At 38.3% G+C, this 20,980-nt stretch overlaps 1 protein-coding gene and 1 pseudogene across 3 annotated transcripts in view; one reads left to right on the top strand and one right to left on the bottom strand.

The window, feature by feature from the left end:
• The window catches only part of LOC110040455 (polyamine-transporting ATPase 13A3-like), a 188,958-nt gene that overhangs the window by 68,530 nt on the left and 99,448 nt on the right, over positions 1–20,980 (bottom strand). For all 3 annotated transcript variants that reach the window (XM_020745691.2, XM_020745692.2, XM_089282495.1), the window contains 3 exons: positions 19,151–19,296; positions 13,617–13,659; positions 4,717–4,778 (listed from right to left, as the gene is read on the bottom strand). In XM_020745691.2, coding sequence (XP_020601350.2) covers positions 4,717–4,778; positions 13,617–13,659; positions 19,151–19,296 — 251 coding nt within the window. The remainder of the gene's footprint in view (positions 1–4,716; positions 4,779–13,616; positions 13,660–19,150; positions 19,297–20,980) is intronic.
• LOC149116809 (uncharacterized) lies at positions 5,823–6,785 on the top strand (annotated as a pseudogene).

Raw genomic sequence — 20,980 nt, 5'->3', positions numbered from 1 at the left:
GATGGCAGTTGTGTTTTTTCACTCCCCCCCTCCCTTGACAAAGCTAATTCACTTAAAATTTAACCACTTTTTGAGTATTCCTTCAGCTCTAACTGCTATATATCTACACTATTATGTCTACAAAAAAGAGTAATCAGCGCAAACCAAGTTCGCTGTCTGCAGAAGCCGAAGAATATGATGATCTGCCAGAGACCATTTCTTCATGTGTTCTTCAAGATCTTCTGAAAGCTCAAAAATGTATGTTTAAATCATTCATGGAATCTGTTGTGTCCAATTTAACCTCCTGTATTGACAATCTAGTAAAAGACTACGTGGGATTAAAATCCAGTCTGGAGTTCAGCCAAAAAGATATTGCAAGCTATGACGAGCAACTCACAACCATTGACACCAAATTAAAGATCACTACCAGCAATGTCACCATCCTTCAAACAACAGTAAACAAGCATCTACAAAAGACGGTTTACCTAGAAAACCAGAGCAGGAGGAACAATCTCCACTTAGAAGGCTTATTAGAAGATCATGGCAAAACCTGGAAAACAACTGAAGAGAAAGTAAACAAAGTTCGTGTTGACAAATTAAATCTCAAGTCGGTTCCTGAAATCGAGCATACCCATTGCACCCATTGTACCCATTGTACCCATTGGTCGCCCCAACAAGACATGATGGTACTCCTAAACCAAGAAAGGTTGTATGTAAGTTTACCAGTTACAAGGCAAAGGAATCAATTCTCAAGGCAGCAAGAAGAATAAAACCCAAAGGAATCCACATCTTTGACGACCTGGCCAAAGAAATGATGGAAAAAAGAAGAGCCCAGCTACCACAGCTAAAACAAGCAAAAGCGCAAGAAACGATTGCTTATTTCTCCCTCGATAAGCTCATTATAAAAGACAGACCAAATGGATCAGGTGCTATGGCCTGCTATCCTTCGATCTCTGGTTAAAATGATTTACAGACTTGTTAATCTCTATAACATAATGAATGAACAGCATAACATCTAAGCAAAACCTTAAGTTCCCTTGTGGCATATGCCCTAAATGGGTGAACAGTAACCATCAAGCAATTAAATGTGGTAATTGTCATCTCTGAATCCATTATAGATGCAATGGTCTAACCCTTGATGACTACCAACATCTGCAATTGAATATGGAGGTATGGTTCTGTAAAACATGTATTTCTGATATTTTTCCCCTTACATCTTTAGATGAATTTGAATTTGACACTCACATGCATTCTGAGAAACCTTCAGACATTGAACTATTACTCCCCCCCATTGATGTAATGTCTACAATATCTGATCTAAGCAATCTAGGCAACTCTTACATTGAGTCAAACATACCTACCTTGTAATTCCTATAAATTCCGTGTATTATTACCCATCAGATTTTCAGAAACTAAGTTTATTATCTTCAAGCCCTTATTTTACTTTATTTTACATAAATCTAAACAGTCTTGATGCTCATTTGAATGACTTACAAATTACACTTGCATCCCTGAATTTTCCCTTCCATGTCATAGGTATTAGTGAAACCAGAGAAAACTATTCAGCTGGTGTTAAAATGAACAATAATCTGAATGGCTTCACCCTCTTTTCACAGCCTTCCAGCTCTGCTGCTGGTGGTGTGGCTATTTATGCTAGTAAATCTTTAAATGCCTTTAAGCAAACTGACCTGAGCACAACTGATGATGAATTTGAAGCTGTTTGGGTTGAAATTAATAACACAAAAGCTAAAAATATCTAATGCTGCTGTGCCTACAGTCATCCTTCATTTAATCCTGTGAGATTTAAAGAACATCTTGAATCCATCCTGTCTCAGTTGACAAGAGAAAATAACAACATCTAACATGATTTCCTTCTAATATATCCCATGGGAACTACTGTCCTACTTCTTTTCTCAAGGGAAATTTCCCTGACTCAATGTTTCTCTCTCCTATTACTTCATACGAAGTTGAATCTTACATATCTCAAATGGACAATGAGAAATCCATTGGTCCCTGTAGTATCCCAGTACCCTTGCCAAAAATCCTTAAGACTCACATTGCTCCACTTCTATCATGCCTAGTCAATGAATCTTTTCTGTGGTATTTTCCCTGAAAAACATAACTTGGCCAAAGTAACACCAGTCTTTCAGAAAGGTTCTACACAAGGCAAAGATAATTACAGGCCAATATCAGTCCTATCTGTTTCCAGTAAAATATTTGAGAAAGTATATGTATAATCACCTCTATGCCTATCTGGAATGTTATAACATTCTCTACTCACTTCTGTTTGGTTTTAGACAGAAATGCTCAACTAATCATACACTTATAGGTATTGCCAAATCAATTTGCTCTTCTGTTGACAATAAGGAGTTTGGACGGGGTATCTTTATTGATTTAAAAAAGCTTTTAATACAGTAAATCATTCTATCCTTTTGCTGAAATTGCATCATTATGGAGTGTGAGGCACAGCCTATGAATGGTTCCAGTCTTACCTTTCCAACCGAGAACAGTTTGTGCGTGTTGATGGTCGTGATTCTGACTTCCTACCTTTAACTTGTGGTGTTCCTCAAGGATCTGTTCTTGGACCTTTGCTTTTCTTGTTATATGTTAATGACTTAAGTAACACCTCAAGTTTGCTTACTTTTGCTTGTTTGCTGATGACACTAACATCTACTGCTCATGTAAGAGCCTTGATGATCTTGAATCAAAGCTAAATCATAGTTGCCAAATGGATGAATTCAACAGGTTAGCACTCAGTAATTTAAAAACTAATTTCATTTTTTTTCAAAGAAATTGAAGCTAAGTAAGTCATTTAATTTAAAAATTGATGGAGTAAATATCAAGCAAGTTTTTACTGTTAAATATCTAGGTGTTACCTTTGACTCAAATCTTACTTGGAAGAATCATACATGTATTAATGAACTCTGCTTAAAACTAAAAAGAACTCATTGTAGGAATTTTTCAAAATTGAGGTACTATGTCAGCACTGATATCCTTATTATGCTCTATTATTCATTAATTTATCCCTTTTTCATCTACGCTGTTCAAGTGTGGGGTTTAACATACCCAACCTACTTCAAGCCTGTTACCACTTTGCAAAAGCGAATAGCTAGATTATGACATTCTCAGAACCTGTGTCACATTCAGAACCATTGTTGAAATTTCTAATCTGTTAAAATTTAATGATATAATTCACTCAAAAATCCTTTCTTTTGTTTATCATTGGTTTCATAAACTGACCCCTTTATGTTTTTTCGATTTTTTCAAATTGATATCTTGATACATAAGTGTTTTACATGTCAGTCACTGAATGAAAATTTGTTTTTAAAATCAATTTGAACCACCCAATATGGTATTTGCTCTCTTCATTACACTGGTGCCAACCTCTGGAACTCATTACCAATTACTATCAAGCAAATTACTCCATTTTCTAGATTTTGTAAAACTGTAAAAAAAAAAAATTATTGACAGTTGTAATAATATTACTAGTTCTTAAGTTGAAATGTAATTAATTTTTTTGTAGTTAGATTTTAAAGAAATACTTTTAACCTAAATTGGTTATTTAACACTGTATTCCTTTTGCTAAATTTAGTTACTTTGTGGCACCTCCTCAATTAGTTCCATAAACCATTTAGGTGTCCCAAACTCCACACAATCAACCTTGCACTAGAACTATTTGTCTGCCTTTATCTCCTTTTCTTTCTCTCTCTAACACTTTAGTTTTTTATTTTCATTAATGCTATTTATCATCTTTTGCATCAGGAGCCATATTCGGAGATGGAGACCGTAAGCATGTGCCATTTCTAGCATTGGGGCTGTCCCTACGATATGGGACAATTTTTCTATTTTTAGAACAAATTGCGCCATCGTTTGAGGCACACGTGGATACCACTGCAAGGATTTTTGCAGATGTAGCACGGGGAAACCGCATCCAAAATTCCCAAAATGTTCGATGCTTTTGGCCTGCAACTCAACACATTTATGTCTGTTGGAATTTTGCCTCAGAATTTTTGTCGTAAGCTGCTCCAGTTTGAGTGAAGCAAGACAGTGTTGAATTTAGTTATGTCCTGCTTTATATCACTGTGCAAGTTGTGTTCCGCTGCGTCTTTTACAAGAGCTCCACATTACTCCACTCTACCTTTCACATATGTTGAAGATTAACAGCTTTTCCATAGCACAGCAAAACACTAGTTGGATATATTTGGATATAGCTGCATTTCAGGACTTCAATGCTTCCCTCCTCTTGCCACACACTTGCGAGGATTTTACCAGGGTGTTTCGTGACCTGTCCATCTTGTGGTTTGCTAAACTATTACTAGAGCTTTGCCATTTGTGTGTGTAGCCCAGACATGAGCTTGCTTCTAGGCTATTCTGACAATAGAAACCTGTTATTTAACTGCTGATTAAGTCTAAACAAGTCTGACTTTCAAACTATTTTGCCCCAGATAACCCTTAATTAAAAAAAAAATTAAAAATCTGTATTATTTTTGTAAAAACACATAATGTTTATGGAAAAGTCCATTTATAATGATGATGTCAGTAAGAGGCTTTAAGGCATTTCTTTTTCTGGACAAGTTGAAACAAAAAGTAATAAAATTATGTAGAATAGTTGCTTTCATATGATTTGAAACAATTTTGAATAGTCTTAATCCTTTTGTGAAGAGCCACCTAAATATACGCAAAACATACAAACAACAGTAGTGAGCACAGAAGGAAAAAACATTTGTGGAAAGATACCTTGCAGCTTTGACTGGTACAACTCCCAGCAGGTCCAGACCATCTTCAGTCAATGTTCCAGTCTATGCCAATTGTAACAAAATGAGTGAAGTCAACATAATTGTGTTAGGCATGAACAAGAGTGTTGTCAGCCTAGCTCAGATTACAGTGGAACCCAGCGGGGGGGGGGGGGGGGGGGCGGGGGTACTCTCTTATATGTGCTATATAGGTATGTGCGGCCCCAAAGGGTATGGTTTTTCAGCCGTTTTGGTCATTACTAGGGTATTGATTTTAACTGACTTTGGCCATTTTGGTCATAAATAGGGTATGGTTGTAGTCATGGCGCCTCAATTTTGTTTTGCCATCATGTTTTTTGTCCACTGTTTTCCGTTTTTCAATCATTTGGTGTATATTTGTTATTCTAATTAGTTTCACCAGTTATTTTGGGTTACATAACGTTTCATATTTTCGTGTCCATTTTTTCATTCAAATACTTGTAAAATGTTCGTGGCTAGTCTGACGCGGTGTTTCGTCTCGGCCAAGAGACTGTTCAGAGACCTTTAGAATTCAAAGGCAAACTCGTTGAGCATCACACCCAAAGTCCCATTCGCTCAGACTAGCCAAGAACATTGCACAAGTATTTGACAATTGTTTGCTCTTGTATAAATTTAACTCGTGAACATACGGTTGGGAATCCTTCTGTGATAGAGGGCCAGACTGTCAACATCAAGAGTTTGCAAACGGGACTTTGAAGAAACTGTTAGAAGTTAATGAAGCATTTGCTCATTTTGAGAAAGCCCATTATGAGCACATCGCAACACTAACTGGAGATCTTGAGGAAATTGCAAGTGAAGGACACTACTTCCAAGAACATTGTCAGTGAAAGGATCTTTTTGATTCAAATATCAAGCGATGGAACGACAAAGCAAAATCTCATTCTAGAGCTCGAGAGGGAAGAGAGATCTGACTGGAAGATCACATAAGCATGACTGGTTCTCTCTGAAGTTGCAACTCGACACGTGTATCTATTAAGCAGTTAAAAGCCAAGGAAGCTTTGGCATGCCTTCAAATAGAACAACTGAAGGAAAAACATGACCTTTTGAGAAAGAAGAGGAAGTGAAAATAGAATGTCAATTTCTAGAAGCTTAAAATATGAACTCAAGCAGGCAGCTGTTCAAGTAAAGATCCTTAAAGATTATTCTACCTTTGGCAGAGCAGTACTGAACATTTTCAAACAACCTGGTTCGTGTGCTGGACAAGTAAGTTCAAAACGTGTTGTTGAACCCAAAGTGAAAGATGTCAAAGCTCACATTGAAAAGACCAAAGTTAAACGTGGCAATAACAAGTTCACAAGTTCACGGCTCAACCCTCATGCGAAGGAGTTTTCATATCCCATAGTCAAGCAGGATATTGAACTCTTTCCTACAGATTCAGTTAACAGTGATTTTGCCATCATTGAAGACATGCTAGATAAGCTGGGCTTGACAATAAGGCAAGAATTTACGTTGTCCAAACCAGACCTCTCCGTATTTGATGGAAACCCTATGTAGTATTGGAGTTTTTCCCAGTCATTTGAGAATACTGTTGAACGAAATGCAATGAATGAAAGCGAGAAGCTTGTGTATCTACTGCAGCACACAACGGGTGATGCGAAGAAGACAATTGAGTCCTGTGTGGTAATGGATCCTTCAAACAGATATATGGCTGCAAGGAAATTGCTCAAGGAGCGCTTTGCTCATCCGTATACAATTGCTGGCAAGTTTGACAACGGGATCACTGAGGGTCCTCAAATAAAGCCGTCCGATCGTTCAGGGCTACTTGAATTTGCTGACAAACTAAAAAACTGCGAGCACACCCTCGAGTCTATGGGTCATCTAGATGAAATCAACAGCATGGATAACCTCTGAAGAATTGTACAAAGGTTGCCATTTCATCTTCGTACTAAGTTCGTTGAAGTGGCAGACTCTATTCAACAATCTGGTAAGAGACCAAACATTAAGGACATTTCTGCGTTCATAGCAGCAAAGGCAAGGGCAGCAAATAATGCAGTATTTGGAAGCATTATGAACATTACATCTGACAATAAATAGAGTGGCACTAAACCAAAGCCAAGTTTAAAATCGAGTGACCCATTGTTCACCTGTATCACCACGCTCAACAACCAAGGAACCGCGTCAGGCAAACAAGGCAACCAGTCAAGGTGTGGTTCAGGGAGTGTACATTTAAATGCGAAGATCCTTGCTTGCCAGGCCTGTAACAGGAATCATGTTTTGATGAAATGTCAAAACTTTGAAAGAAAGACCTTTGATGAGTGTGTTCAGATAATGAGGAAGGCTCAGCTTTGCCACAACTGCTTCCAATATGGTCATATCTCTCGGGGCTGCCTAACCATGGGAGCATGTCAAGTTGATGGTTGCAAGCAAATGCATTACACTCTGCTCCATCCTCCCTATCAGCAAGGATTGAACGTTAATCAGGCTAGTGAAGAGCATCACTCAGGCCACCTTGATACCACAGACTTCACAAGATGCTCGAGCTACTCAAGCTGCCTGTCTCCCCCCTACCCAAGGTGGACAATTGAACACTACCCTAGCCGGAAGTGGTAAAGTGTGCCTCAGGATAGTGCCAGTGAAGGTTCGCATTTGGGACCTGAACAAGGAACTGTTGACCTATGCCCTTCTTGACAACGGATTGGATGTCTCCTTGTGTGCTAAAGGCCTGGCAGCACAGCTGAGAATTCAAGGAGAACTGAGAACGTTCTACTTGACAAAGCAAAAGAAGCAAGATAGTCCTAAGTTTGGTCAAGAGATAAGCTTAACAGTTGAAGTCATAGACGGGTCGGACAAGTTAGAAATCCAGAGACTGTGGACTGTTGAAAAGGTAAACGCCTCAAGCCACAGCATTCCAACCGACCAAGACATTAGAAGATGGCCTCATTTGTAAGACATTAATTTGCCAAGCATCGACAGGACTAAGGTCGACCTGATCATTGGATACAATGTCCTAGAGGCCTTCTGGGTACTGGAAGAAAGGTGTGGCAACAAAGGTGACCCATACGCTATTCGTTCACTACTGGGACGGATGCTAATAGCCCCTATGGACGGACTGGAATGCAAGAATAGCTATTACCGTGTGAACTTTACGAGAATAGTAAGTGTTGAGAAAGAAGATGTTCTCATTCAGCAACTTGAAAGATTCTGAAGACTGACAATGCTGGTCTGATTCCTGATTGCATGGTTTCCATGTCCGTTGAAGATAAAAGGGCTCTAGCAGTAATGGAGAGTTCAGCCAAGTTGGTTGATGGCCATTACCAACTGGCTCTTCCCTGGAGGAAGCCAGCACCTAAACTTCCCAACAATCGGGTCATGGCAGAACGAAGACTACAGTTGTTGAAGAAGAGATTCTTGCAAGATTCCAAGCTGTTTGAAAAATACAAAGCAACCATTCAAGATTACATGATCAAGGGGCAAGCAAAGAGAATTCCAGAAGATGAGCTCGTCATCAATGATAAACCACTCTGTTATCTCCCTCATCACCCCGTGATTAACCCCAACAAACCTGGAAAGATGAGAGTGGTCTTTGATTGCACTGCATAGTTTAGAGGGATGTCTTTGAACGACCAACTCCTCATTGGACTAGACATAACTAACAGTATCGTGGGCATGTTAACAAGATTTCGTCAAGAGCGAGTAGCTCTTGCAGCAGACATGGAAGCCATGTTCCACCAGGTGAGAGTGTCACCAGATGATTATGATGCGTTTAGATTTCTCTGGTGGCCGGACAATGATCTGGATCAAGAACCAGTTGACTACTGCATGGGGGTTCACCTATTTGGTGCCACTTTGTCCCCAGCTTGTTCCAACTTTGCTCTCAGGAAGGCAGCAGAAGATAACATTGGTGAATTTGACAAAGAAGTTGTGAAGACTGTAAGGAAGAACATTTATGTGGACAACTTCTTTAAGTCAGTAGAATCATCTGCTCTGGCTGTCAACTTAGCAGCTCAGCTACAAGATCTCCTCTCTGAGGGTGGATTCCGGCTTCTCAAGCGGTTTAGTAAGAGACCTGAAGTTATGGAGACTATACCTGAGAGTGCAAGAGTTTCCTCAGTCCTAGACCTCGACTTCGACAAAGAAAGACTTCCTGTTGAACGGACCTTGGGCCTGAGATGGGACATGTAGAGGGATATGTTCATTTTTGACGATGCCCTGAAGAGTAAGCTGAACACTCGTAGAGGGATACTGTCTCTTACAAGCTCCATCTACCATCTACTTGCGTTTCTATTGCCAATCAACCTTCCTGCCAAGAAACTACTTCAAAATTTACGCAAGCAAAGGCTGGACTGGGATGATCCAGTTGGTGAGAACAAAGATGGGAAAAATGGAAAGAAGATCTGCCGAAACTTTCTCAATTGGCTGTTATGAGGTACCTGCAGACCTCAGGAAGTTAAAGTTCACCATGTTGCATCATTTTGCTGATGCCCCACAGTTCGCATTTGGTGCTGTCTTGTATCTAAGAATGGTGGATTGACAGACAACGCTTAATGTTCGTTCCTCGTTGGGAAGTCCCGTCTTGCACACATCAAGCCAATGACAGTCCCAAGCCTAGAACTCTCAGCTGCAGTTCTGGCCATTCAATTAGATGAGACTGTCAAGTCTGAGCATGAAAAACTGTTACACCAATCTGTATTCTGGATGGATTCTACTACAGTGCTCCAGTACATTAGAAATGAGTCTGCCAGATTTCACACGTTTGTGTCCAACCCCCTGACAGTAATTCGTGAACATTCTGAACCTAGCCGATGGAGATACGTAAACTCTGAGTTCAATCCTGCTGATGTGCCAGCAGAGGTCTGACTGTTGACATGATGATCCAAAACAGCAGATGGCTGAGTGGCCCCGAGTTCCTGACAAAGGAAGAACACCTTTGCCATTGAGATTCGTATTACCATCAGATGGAACTGTCTGATGATCCAGAACTCAAACAAGACGTTCAGATATACATTCAGACAGCATTAAGTCAACCAGCAGAAGATGTTCTCACAAAGTTATTTCACCGATTTTCTTCTTGGGATAAGTTGAGAAAGGTGTTTGGATGGTTGCTGAGATTCAAGAACTGGTTTGTTCAAAAACATTGTCGCCTTTCAGTGAACAGTAGTCTCTCCATGAGTCAAACCCCTCAAGCAAAATTGTCAGTCAATGAAGTTCACGTAGCTGAAAGAGAGATTATCAGGCATCTACAGAAGCTATCCTTCCCGGCAGTCATTGAAGCTCTTCAAAGAGTGACCAGAAATCAGGAACCCTCACGTCAAGTCAAACCAGGACTTTGAAAGATGAAGATTGCCATGTCCTTGTGCAAGCTTAATCCCGTGTTGGATGGTGAGGGAATCCTTCGAGTTCGAGGAAGGCTAGGAAATGCTGCCATCACAAAGCATCAGATAATTCTGCCTTATCGTCTCCGTGTTACAAACTTGATCATTCAGAAGTATCATCGAGAGGCAGGTCACCTTGGTCAAGAACATGTGTTGTCTAGTCTACGTCAGTTGAACTGGATTATAAAAGGACAACCAGCTGTGCATCAAGTTCTCAGTGAATGTTTTCTGTGCAGAAAGCTTGGTGCAACCCGTGGAGAAGAGTTAATGGCTAATTTACCCAAGGAAAGATTGACACCTGAGGAGCCACCATTCACCTCTGTTGGTGTAGATTATTTTGGCCAAACCATTTACTTCTCCTCTGAGCAAACCCTAACTTGCCTCCTGGAGTCTTTGCAAAGGAAGACACCTACTGTAATCATCGTTGGCGACAGGTGCAATACATGTCAGACATATTTTGGAAATGCTTGCTCAAGGAATATTTACCACCTCTTCAACTGAGGCAGAAATGGTGTAATCCTTGCCGTTGTTTTGCAGTTAATGATTTGGTCCTGGTTATGGATGAAAGTGTTCATTGAGTCAAATGGCCTTTGGCCCGAGTTGTTCAAGTTCATTGCCGTAGGGATGGATACGTCAGATCTGCGGAAGTTCATACAAACACTTCAACACTTGTTAGACCGATTTCAAAACTGTGCTTCCTTGAGCATGATGAACAGCAAGTCAGTGACGAACTGGAATTACTATTCGAGAGAATTTGTTTCAGAGAACTATGAAAACAATCAAATCTAGATCTTATTGCAAGACCAATCTTTATTGCAGTTATTGCTTGTTTACAATTCAGTTTACTAAGGTTACTTCCCACCTTCACGGGTGTCTTTCAGGAAAAAATCGTACGTGTGCCAGTTTCAATAAAACCCCAACAAATTATAAATCATAAGGAAGCTTAATAAATGTACTTTACGAAAAAAATACAATTTCAGCAATGTTTTCTTTCAGGAAGTGTCAGGAGGCGGTAAGGCATGAAACGACCAAGGCTTCTTCTATCAAATTTATTGGGTATCGGATTCCGCAGTATGAGCAAAATGGCTGCACAGTCTTATTCACAAGGCATCAATCAACAAAAGTGTGTTGGGCTTTTTCGATATTCTGATTGGTTGTCTAGATATCCACATCTAAAGTTGGAATAGCTAAAAATATGCGAGACGTGTTGCGTAAATGGACGCCACAGGAAAAATGTGTTAAATATCAAAATTTCCCAACACACTTTGGTTTCTCATTATCTCTGGAATGTTCTGGCAAAATTTCGCGAAAATCCATCAAATCTGCATACCCTATAAATTCACTCAAAGTGGATGTATTCCTCCAAAAATCAAATGTGAGATTTCAGCTTGTAAAGGTTCGTAAACAACTCATGCCACGCCTGGAGATTATCACGGCTAATAAAACCGCAAACCAATGGAACAACAGGACGTATATGACAATAGATCAAGATTTCCCGGGAAAAGCATCGCATTGCAACATGTTTTTTTAATCTTGCTCAGTGGAGTTCAATTCAGGACGGTGATGTAATATAATGGGCAAAGACTCCAAAGGCAAAGGCAAAACCCGCGCCAAAAAGGCTAAAGGCAGAAAATGTGCTGCTGAAAAACACGACGCTGAGGAATCGACAGACAGCTTAAGAAATACCCTTATTGCTGAAATGAGGTCCCTTGGGTAGGTTTCATTTTCTTTATCACTTCCACCAGATTCTGACGAAGAATCTTGTTCGCAGCCTGCACTGACGTTGGCTTGATCTTCAGCAGATGCTGAGATTGTTGAAGGTGTTTGGCCAAACCAAGAGCCTTTGTCACTTTCGGCAAGGTTTTTTTTCTTTCCCTGACAATATGGAGCTTTTTGTTTATTTTTTGGGCCGCTTTTTTTCGTTTTCTTTACCCAAGGACTTTTTTCTGCTTTTGATTTTTCCAAGGGCGTGATGAAAATGAAAATGTGCCGTGAGAATTTCCCAGGGTTCTTGCTCGTTGAAAAGATTATGACACCTTCCTAGTTTATTAACTTTATTTGAAAATACGTTTTTTTCTAAATAACTCAGCCACTTTTTGAGATTTTTAATGCTTTTCTTTTGGAAACACTCAACAAAATGGTGAACTTAAATTTTGTCAAATAAAAGAAAAAACGATTTTTTTGGCCTCTGAAGGTGGGAAGTAACCTTAAGGACAAGCTCGTATCTACAGTTAATTAATGAACAATTAGATTAATTGCTTCACTGGGGCTGGTGTGCAGTCACTGTGCCTCAATTTGTTTTGCCTTTGCGTTTTTTGTCCATTGTTTTCCGTTTTTCAATTATTCTGTGTATATTTGTTACTCTAATTAGTTTCGCCAGTTATTTTCGGTTATGTAACGTTTCATATTTTCGTGTCCATTTCTTCAGCTGTTGTTTCTATTGTTTGGTATAACTTCTTGACTGCTGTTAGTTTTCTAGTTGCCATTGTCATTATGTTGTAGTTGTCATAGTTGCCACACAAATCTTGTAAGTTTCATTATTTTTCCGTCACTTTTGCCTGCTTTATTTGTATCTCGTTTTTGTTTCCTGCTCTGTATATTTAGCTTGTTTATGTGCGTTTGTTTTCAGCAAATCGCTAGTAAAAGTGCGAATATCTTAGATGCGTGTATTTCAATTACAATGGTTTTTTCACTCTAGCCTTAATATGGGTATGTCTTTAAGAAGCCACTTTTTCATCATTATCGAAAAGAAAATCAACAAAAGCCCTTCACAAATTATGTTTATGATAATTTAACATTGGTCTGAACTAGGGAATCAATTATAACACAGGTCTGAAACAGGGTTATGATTTAAGGGTCAGGTCATACTAGGGTTTCAAATTTTTGGTCACATCATAAATAGGGTAGGGAATATCACAGATTTTGGTCATAAATAGGGTAAGGGTTTTGGGAAGTGGGCTGCACACCTCCACTCAATTTTTCTGGGAGTACCCCCTACGGGAGTGGAACCCAGCATTGTTTATACAGTAGTCTCAATATTACAGCCACCTGGTTATTATGGCCACTTTTTTGGTCATGGCAAAATGCCCATACATTTTCTTAAAAGAAAACCCTGTTAATGTGGCCTCCCTGTTAATAGGGCCAATGGCTACATTTCTGAAATCTCAACCTGCATATAATCAGTTATGATTAAATTTCACCCCGTTAATACCATTGGGACCTCATTTTATTGCTAGAATCCAGTTATGTTGATCTTTTGCTGGTTGATATTTTATGAATTGATTGAAGTCATATCTGTATTGCAAATGTTTATTTAACAGTTGTTTAGAAGTTTTAGTACATATATGTCAAGATGTCACTTAAAATAGACCAGTCTTAAAAACTGTCATACCTTGTTAGTAGGGCCAAAATTAATTTACATGCCCATTAGTGATCATATTAATGGGGTTCCAGAGTTACCATACTATAACAGATCTTATGGTAATCTTCCTCTATGACATACAAATGCAAAATTAACACATTTAAAGTCACAAACCAGTCAAAGCCATCTGACCTTATCAAAGCAGAACAGCTTGAGTTTTCCACATATGTTGATTCTAAATGGGTAAAACAAAAAAAATACTGCGTAAATTCCATTAAAATTATACATCAAAAGGGTTTACAGCTTTGAACGCATGCAACTTGCACTAACTGCATGTACAATGTATGCGTTTGCACTCACCAGAAATCAAATTAATGCTTAAAACATGAAGACTGGAAAAAACACACATAAGATAAAATCCTTGTTATCTGGAAGGTTTGATTGGTGACCTATTCTAATATTCATAGACAGCAAGCATTAATTTTGAGTTGCATGTTTCTCAGTTTATGCCAAAATAGGAGGAGAAATCCCATACTTCCTACTGAGTACAAACAGTGGGTTTACAACACCATGAAACTTATGTCAGAGCTTTGGACCACTGCCACTGAAACAACAGCAGGATCTGTTAGGATCACGTGTAATGCAGGGAAATGTGACCTCAGCACAACTACAGTGAGTTACTTTGGTCATGTTCTATCTAACAAAGGGGTCGAGCCAGACCCTAAGAATATTGCTCTCATTCAAGGCATGAAGCCAAAACAAACCCACATGGGATATTAAACTACATGTATCTGTATGACTAAATTCACATGAGGTTTTTGATGCAGAGATCCATCCAGTTGTGGCAAACCTTCCACTCACAGATTGAAAGAGAAAGAATCATCATCTTGCTTTCTGGGGTAAGTAAATGTTGACACCAATCCACAATGGAAACAAGGGTGGAGTCAAATGCAAGATCGGAAAGGAGGTCCTGTTTCCAGCCTACATGAATGCAAATTTTCCAAGCCCAGGAAGATATGAGCTACCCAGACATCCATGCCAAACTGTGCCACCTACTTGTTTGAATTAAACAATGAACGATACCTGCATATTATTCTAATGTACTCTATCACCTTAATGAAAGAATGAAAGATGCGAATGTAGCCATAACACTACGAGAAAAATGACCTGAAAAAATTTCAGGCTCTGAACAGGATTTGAACCCACGACCTTTGCGTTACCGGTGCAATGCTCTACCAACTGAGCTATCAAAGCCACATGAGAGCAGTCATGTGTGGGTTTGGCCCTATATGTTCAGTGGACATAATACTCGGCTCAAGTATAGGAATTCCATGGTAATAGATGTCCATCAGTAGCATTTTATTAAATAATGAAAGAATGAAAGATGCGAATGCAGCCATAACACTACTGGAAAAACGACCTGAAAAAAGTTCAGGCTCTGAATGGGATTTGAACTCACAACCTTTGCATTACTGGTGCAATGCTCTACCAACTGGGCTATCAAAGTCACATGAAAGCAGTCGTGTGTGGGTTCGGACGTAATACTTGGCTCAAGTATATGAATTCCATGGTAGTAGATGTCCATCAGTAGCAATTAAATAATGAAAGAATGACAGATGCAAATGCAGCCATAACACTACTGAAAAAATGACCTGAAAAAATTTCAGGATTTGTATTTAATCTCGAAACCACAGCTAACACTTCTACTTGATAATGGAGTCAAGATGACTTCAAACCGTCATAGTTTTATTCTTTTAATATTCATTAGATAATAGTTAACAAGAAAAAATGCCCACCACGACTAGCTCAGCAGTGTTCATTAAGATGAAAGCCGTTTTCACAAGACAATGTATTTCCTAAAAAGGACTGCATATGTCTTGCAATGGCTCCTATAACTCTTCACAGGAATTTGCCCATTTAGCCACTTAATATGATTTCAAATTTGTCACAAGCAGTCCCACATATGCTCACTCAACCAGTTTTGTTGGAAGGTGTGTTCACACTGCAAAGTGAGTGTTACAGAAAGCGAAGTTGGTAACAGGAGGTACCTAAATGAGGGTAAATAGACTACAGAAACACCTCATCAGATTCATTAGCCATTCCTCCCAAGCTCTTGATGAGTAAAGATGTACACTCCATACTTCCTACTACAGGTAATCAAATGTGAAAATGAGCTTCCCAAAAGCACTACTACAATAAAGGGGACTGCAGAGAGCTGAAACCCCTTGGAACTGTTGAGGAAGTTCACATCCAAACCATACCACGTTCCTGAAAGCCTGCCAGTTTTGGAACAACATAGCACCAACAGGCCCTATACTGAGCACCAAAGTTTCCTGAGCTATAGAATTTGTTTTGAATAAGAACCTGCTCCATTTCTCATTTTCTTGCATTAGGTGTTTGATTGTTTAAATTTCAGCCTGAACAGTTTTGATCTGCAGTTTATACTATGAGGGTTTTCACTGTGTCAAAAAACTGTTCACTTTGTTTATATACCCAGCCCATTTTATGAAGCTCAAATAGGCATAGAGGCTTTTGCAGAGTGCTACACCTGTTTGCATTTATCATCAATCACTTTGTACTTCTCTTGTATGTACATATAAAACGGTGGCATATTACTGTGGTTATCAAAGATTTTGGTCTGTTGCAGTAGTTTTATTCAGCTCCACGCCTGAACTGGTTTGTTAACAATCATTTCTACATAATGAAGTCTATGGCTATACGAACACACATATCTTGATGATGAACTCTACACCTCTGTAGCTCTATGATCACAGATTTCCAGATAATGAACTCTATGGCTCTGCAGCTCTACAATCAATATATCTTGATAATGAACTCTACGGCTCTATGCCTTTACACTTCTATGCCTCTACGATCACACATTTCTAAATAATGAACTCCACAGCTCTACGGCTCTATGATCACACATTTCTGATTTGCACTTCAAAAACGAAGCGCAAATCAACAAAAACAATTATGCAACAATGCTTTTCATGTCAAAACAAGTCAGTCTGCCATAAATTAGCTCGATCCTGCAAAAAAATAAAAATCGGCCCAAAATGCTATATATGCCCTCTTTGCCCAAAAGCCTTCAAATAATGAACTCTACAGCTCTACAGCTCTATGGCTCTCTGGCTCTACGATCACACATTTATAAATAATGAACTCTATGGCTCTATGCTCTATGGCTCTACAGCTCTGTGGCTCTACGATCAAATATTTCTAGATAATGAACTCTACGGCTCTACATAGCTCTACCATCAAACATTTCTAGATAATTAGCTTTATGGTTCTACGATCAGACATTGCTACATAATCAATCCCACGACTCTACTACTCTACGATCACAAATTTCTTCATAACAAACATTTACATTTCTACGTACTAACATACTGAAGGAAAGTTAGTAAAGTATGCATTCGTACTAATGTACTAACATACTGAAGGAAATATTTTGTGACTCTGTGAGCCCGAGCCCTAATGAACCTAATGAACCCAAGCTGCAAGCCTCTCTTTGCAAGCCCCAAAAGATTCCCACCAAAAAAATAAAACTAGCATAATGCCCTAATATGGTATCTATTACAGCGGTCTACGTTTAGCATGGCAAGTGAGGATGATGGAGAGTTTTCCCTATTTTTTTGTTTCTACCACATAAGCTTTAATAGTGTGTTTCAATGAAGTAAGCTTAAATTGCACAGACATTTTTAGGATTCAGATCTTTCACATTTTGCTTTTGAATTACCAGATTTTGGTACCTGCAAGCAAGGTAAACTTTTGCTAATCTTTAATTAGTTTGCAAAGAGTTGTGATTTTTTCAGTGCAGTAAACTGTAGTGACTTTCACAGGGTGAAGTTTCAGGTTACAGCCAGTTGAAGCTACATAAGGGTTTTATATTCCAGTGGGATTACCGGGATTCAAGCAAACGTTGAACTAAACGGATCCATGTGATCATATAGTGCCATCATATGACATGCATTAGTAAACATTCTCTTAGTGTTGCTTTAATCTTACATACATGTAAGCTAAGCTGACATTTTTTGTCTTTGTCCTTGTCCTTGTCCTGAAAACAATGCTTAGAAATAAAAAAGGTCCATTCACATGTTGCTGGGTTTGTCACTCACTCATTCAAACAGTTGCAAGTGTTTCACCGCCACGAGCTAAGCATGCACTGTATGTGTGTAAATAGGCTTATATATAAACCAGCTCAAAGAAAGTGGTCATTCATGTAGTTGTTTGATTTTACCTGGGAACTACCTATTTAAGAAAATTAAGGGAGAAAACAACGGACAACCAGCAGTCAAAAATTAAATATGTGAATTTTTTGTGGCAGTGCTTGATTTACATGTATGTTGTTAATATATCATCTTGATAATTACCTAAAATTTGCCTCACTTGAATGTTTCCCTGTCATTTGGATATCAGTTAATTTTACATAATCAACATTTAGATATGAAAATTAACAAGGGAAACTCAAAATTTTGTTCATATCTGAAACTATAAACCAAAAATTGAGTGACGTCTTAACATATGTATCGCAATATTACACTTCTAAACAACTTTTCTTTAATAAGCATCAGAATACAGATGGATTTTTTTAAAAAAAAATGAAACCTCAATCAGTGCATGCACTATTAACAATGGAAAGATGAACATAACTGGTTTGAGTGGCCGTATAAACAGAGTAAGATTATAAAGGATTACACAGGTTAAGATTTCAGAAGGTGGCTGCTAACCATATTAGCAGGGTGGCCACATTAATGGGGTTTTCTTATAAAAAAATGTATCGGCATTTCGCTGGGACAAAAAAAGGAGGCTGTAATAACAAGCTGACAGTATTAACAAGGTGACCGTAGGGTGGGTTTCCACTGTACTGAGTAAAATGTTTACGTAAAATCAAAAACTCAAAAGAACAGAATAAAGACGCAGTGGCTCAAAAAATAGGCTTGCGGTTCGTGGCCCCAGCTTGCAGGCTCACACATTAGTTACTGTTGATCATACTTATACACTGAAAGAAAGTAAGTAAATACGCGGTCGCACTAACGTACTGATGGAAAGCTAGTAAAATATGCAATCCTTTTAACGTGCTAATGCACTGAAAGAAAGTAAAATATGTGGTTATACCAATGTACTAACACGTTGAAGGAAAGCTAGTAAAATATGCGGTTGTACTAACATACTAATGCACTGAAAGAAAGTAAGATATGCAGTCACACTGAAATACTAATGCACTGAAGAAAGTGAGACTAGTAAGATATGCGATTGTACTAACGTACTAACACACTGAAAGTAAGTCAATAAAATATGTGGTAGCACTAACATACTAACGTACTGAAGGAAAGCTGATTAAATATGCAGTCCTACTAATGTGCTAATGCACTAAAATATGCAGTCACACTAACATACTGATCTACTGAAACTAAGTAAAATAGGCTTTTGTACTAATGTCCTGAAGAAAAGTCAGTAAATAAATTAAGGTATGTGGTCATACTAACGAACTAATGTACTGATAGAAAGTAAGTAATATAGTTATGCAGTCGTACTAATGTACTGAAAGAAAAAAGTAAAATATGCAGTCACACTAACATAATAACATACTGAAAGAAAGTAAAATAATTATGTAGTTGCGCTAACGTGATCGATGATAAACGTGTAGAAGTATAGCGCTCTAGGAAAATTTCTATGGCAATCTGGGGTTCATAAAATGTGCACCAGTTGTTTGTTTATACCTTGATGGATTTATACAGTATATCTGTCTCTTCTTTAGCCTCTGAAGGGCATAAACAATCCCTACTGACATTGCTGCGGGAAGAGCAGGTGGAACAGCAATAGTAATAATGTCTAACGCTTTCAGCAGGATGTGACCGGCAGACATCTAAAGTAGACATGTGGAAACAAAAAGCTATTAATTAACAATCTAAGCACTTTTGCAAGAACATGCTCACTAGGGTTTTGCTTGGAATCAGCTGAAGACAGCATCCAAGCCCAGTTGGTAGTTTTAACTTAAAGGGGGTTAATGTCAACAGGCCACTGATGTGGTGACATGGTCCATGGACTAGTCATCCAAAGCAGCTGGGTAAGGATTGAGTGTCTCTTTTTGCTTCACTTCACTAGACATGAGTTACATTCACTTTGAGTGTATCTCTGGCCACTTTGAACAGTTGTTAAACATTCCTGGTGAGTACAGCATCTCTGTTGAGAAGGAACCCTGCTGGAAAGGGATCTGTCAGAAAAATGTGAGATAAGCCAATCTCCTTACTGGGTGAGTAGTCAAAGGAGTTAGAGCATTCTGGGCATGTTTTTACAAATTGTGTCCGATTTCTCCAAAAATTTGAGAAAGCAGAAAAATTCCAGAGATACTCAGATAAAAAGAAAACATTCTTAAATTTTCAAAACATGTTTCCACGGACAATTGTTTATTTACAATCTGTTTTAGATTTATATGGCATTTGTTTCCAAGTTCAAAATACACTACAGCCATATTATACTGTGTTAAGTAAAGTTCTATTAGTAGAGAGATTAGGAATGGCAATTTTATGTCAAACAGGAGACATGAGCACATTCATAAAACACCTGGAGAAAAATGTCAGTAATTCAATTATTGAATTCATTATTATTGTGACATAAACAATCGTATACTTTAAGATATTAAAATGTTGTTATTCCATAATTTATTGTAAGTAAAACACATTCTCTATTTTCTAATTGCCCATAATTCACTCTGTTTGCTCCCCAAATTTTGCTTAAACTATTGTTGTGAAATACACTTGGGAGGTCTGCATATTCCTACGAGCATTTCACAACAATAGTTTATGCAAAATTTGGGGCGCAAACAGAGTGAATTATGGGCATTGGAAAAAAGAAAATTGACACATTATAGGATTTGGCACCATTTTCGAATAGAGCATCCTTAGAAAAGGGTCTTTGCCAAAAATTACCTCTTAATTGTAATTCCCAGCCGAAATATAAAGGATGAAAATTTGTTACTGCCCCATATAAATCTCTCTAATTTTGAGTCAGTTCTAAACTGAAGGAACTGAAACAAATTTTGAAGGGTTTGTATGGGATGCTATCAAACTTTGATCCCTTATATCTCTGTCGGGAATTGCAATTCAGAGCTAATTTTTGGGATGAGGGCATCTTTTGGGATCCTCTATAAGAATATGACAGCATATCCCATAATTTCAAAAATTTTATTTTTGTGACGTCGTCACTTTAGGACTCTATTTGAAAGAAAGCAAGTGCCTGTGAAAATATTACGAGTTCCATTGAAAGGTGTGTTAAGCTTTGTTCCATTCATGGTACATCTAAACCTTAAGCCCAACAAAGAAGAACTATGAATGGCAAATAATCCACCACAAACCAGATGTTTAACCTGTTATTTGGTTGCACTTGAGTCTAAACTTCTGAAGCAATTGTGAGAACAACATACACTATAATGTAGCCTTAGAGTTCCATGAATGATTAAGAAAGTAAAAAAATTTAACCAACAGCCAGTATTTTAATATCAATTTTAAATATTTAATGGTAAAAACCTGATTTTAATCAGGTAAATCACC

The sequence above is a fragment of the Orbicella faveolata genome, unplaced genomic scaffold (assembly GCF_042242905.1).
Source record: "Orbicella faveolata isolate gen_17 unplaced genomic scaffold, um_ofav_v1 contig_12, whole genome shotgun sequence".
NCBI classification, from domain to species: Eukaryota; Metazoa; Cnidaria; class Anthozoa; order Scleractinia; family Merulinidae; genus Orbicella; species Orbicella faveolata.
Note: the sequence above shows the minus strand (reverse complement) of the source record. Positions and strands in the feature narration are given on the sequence as shown.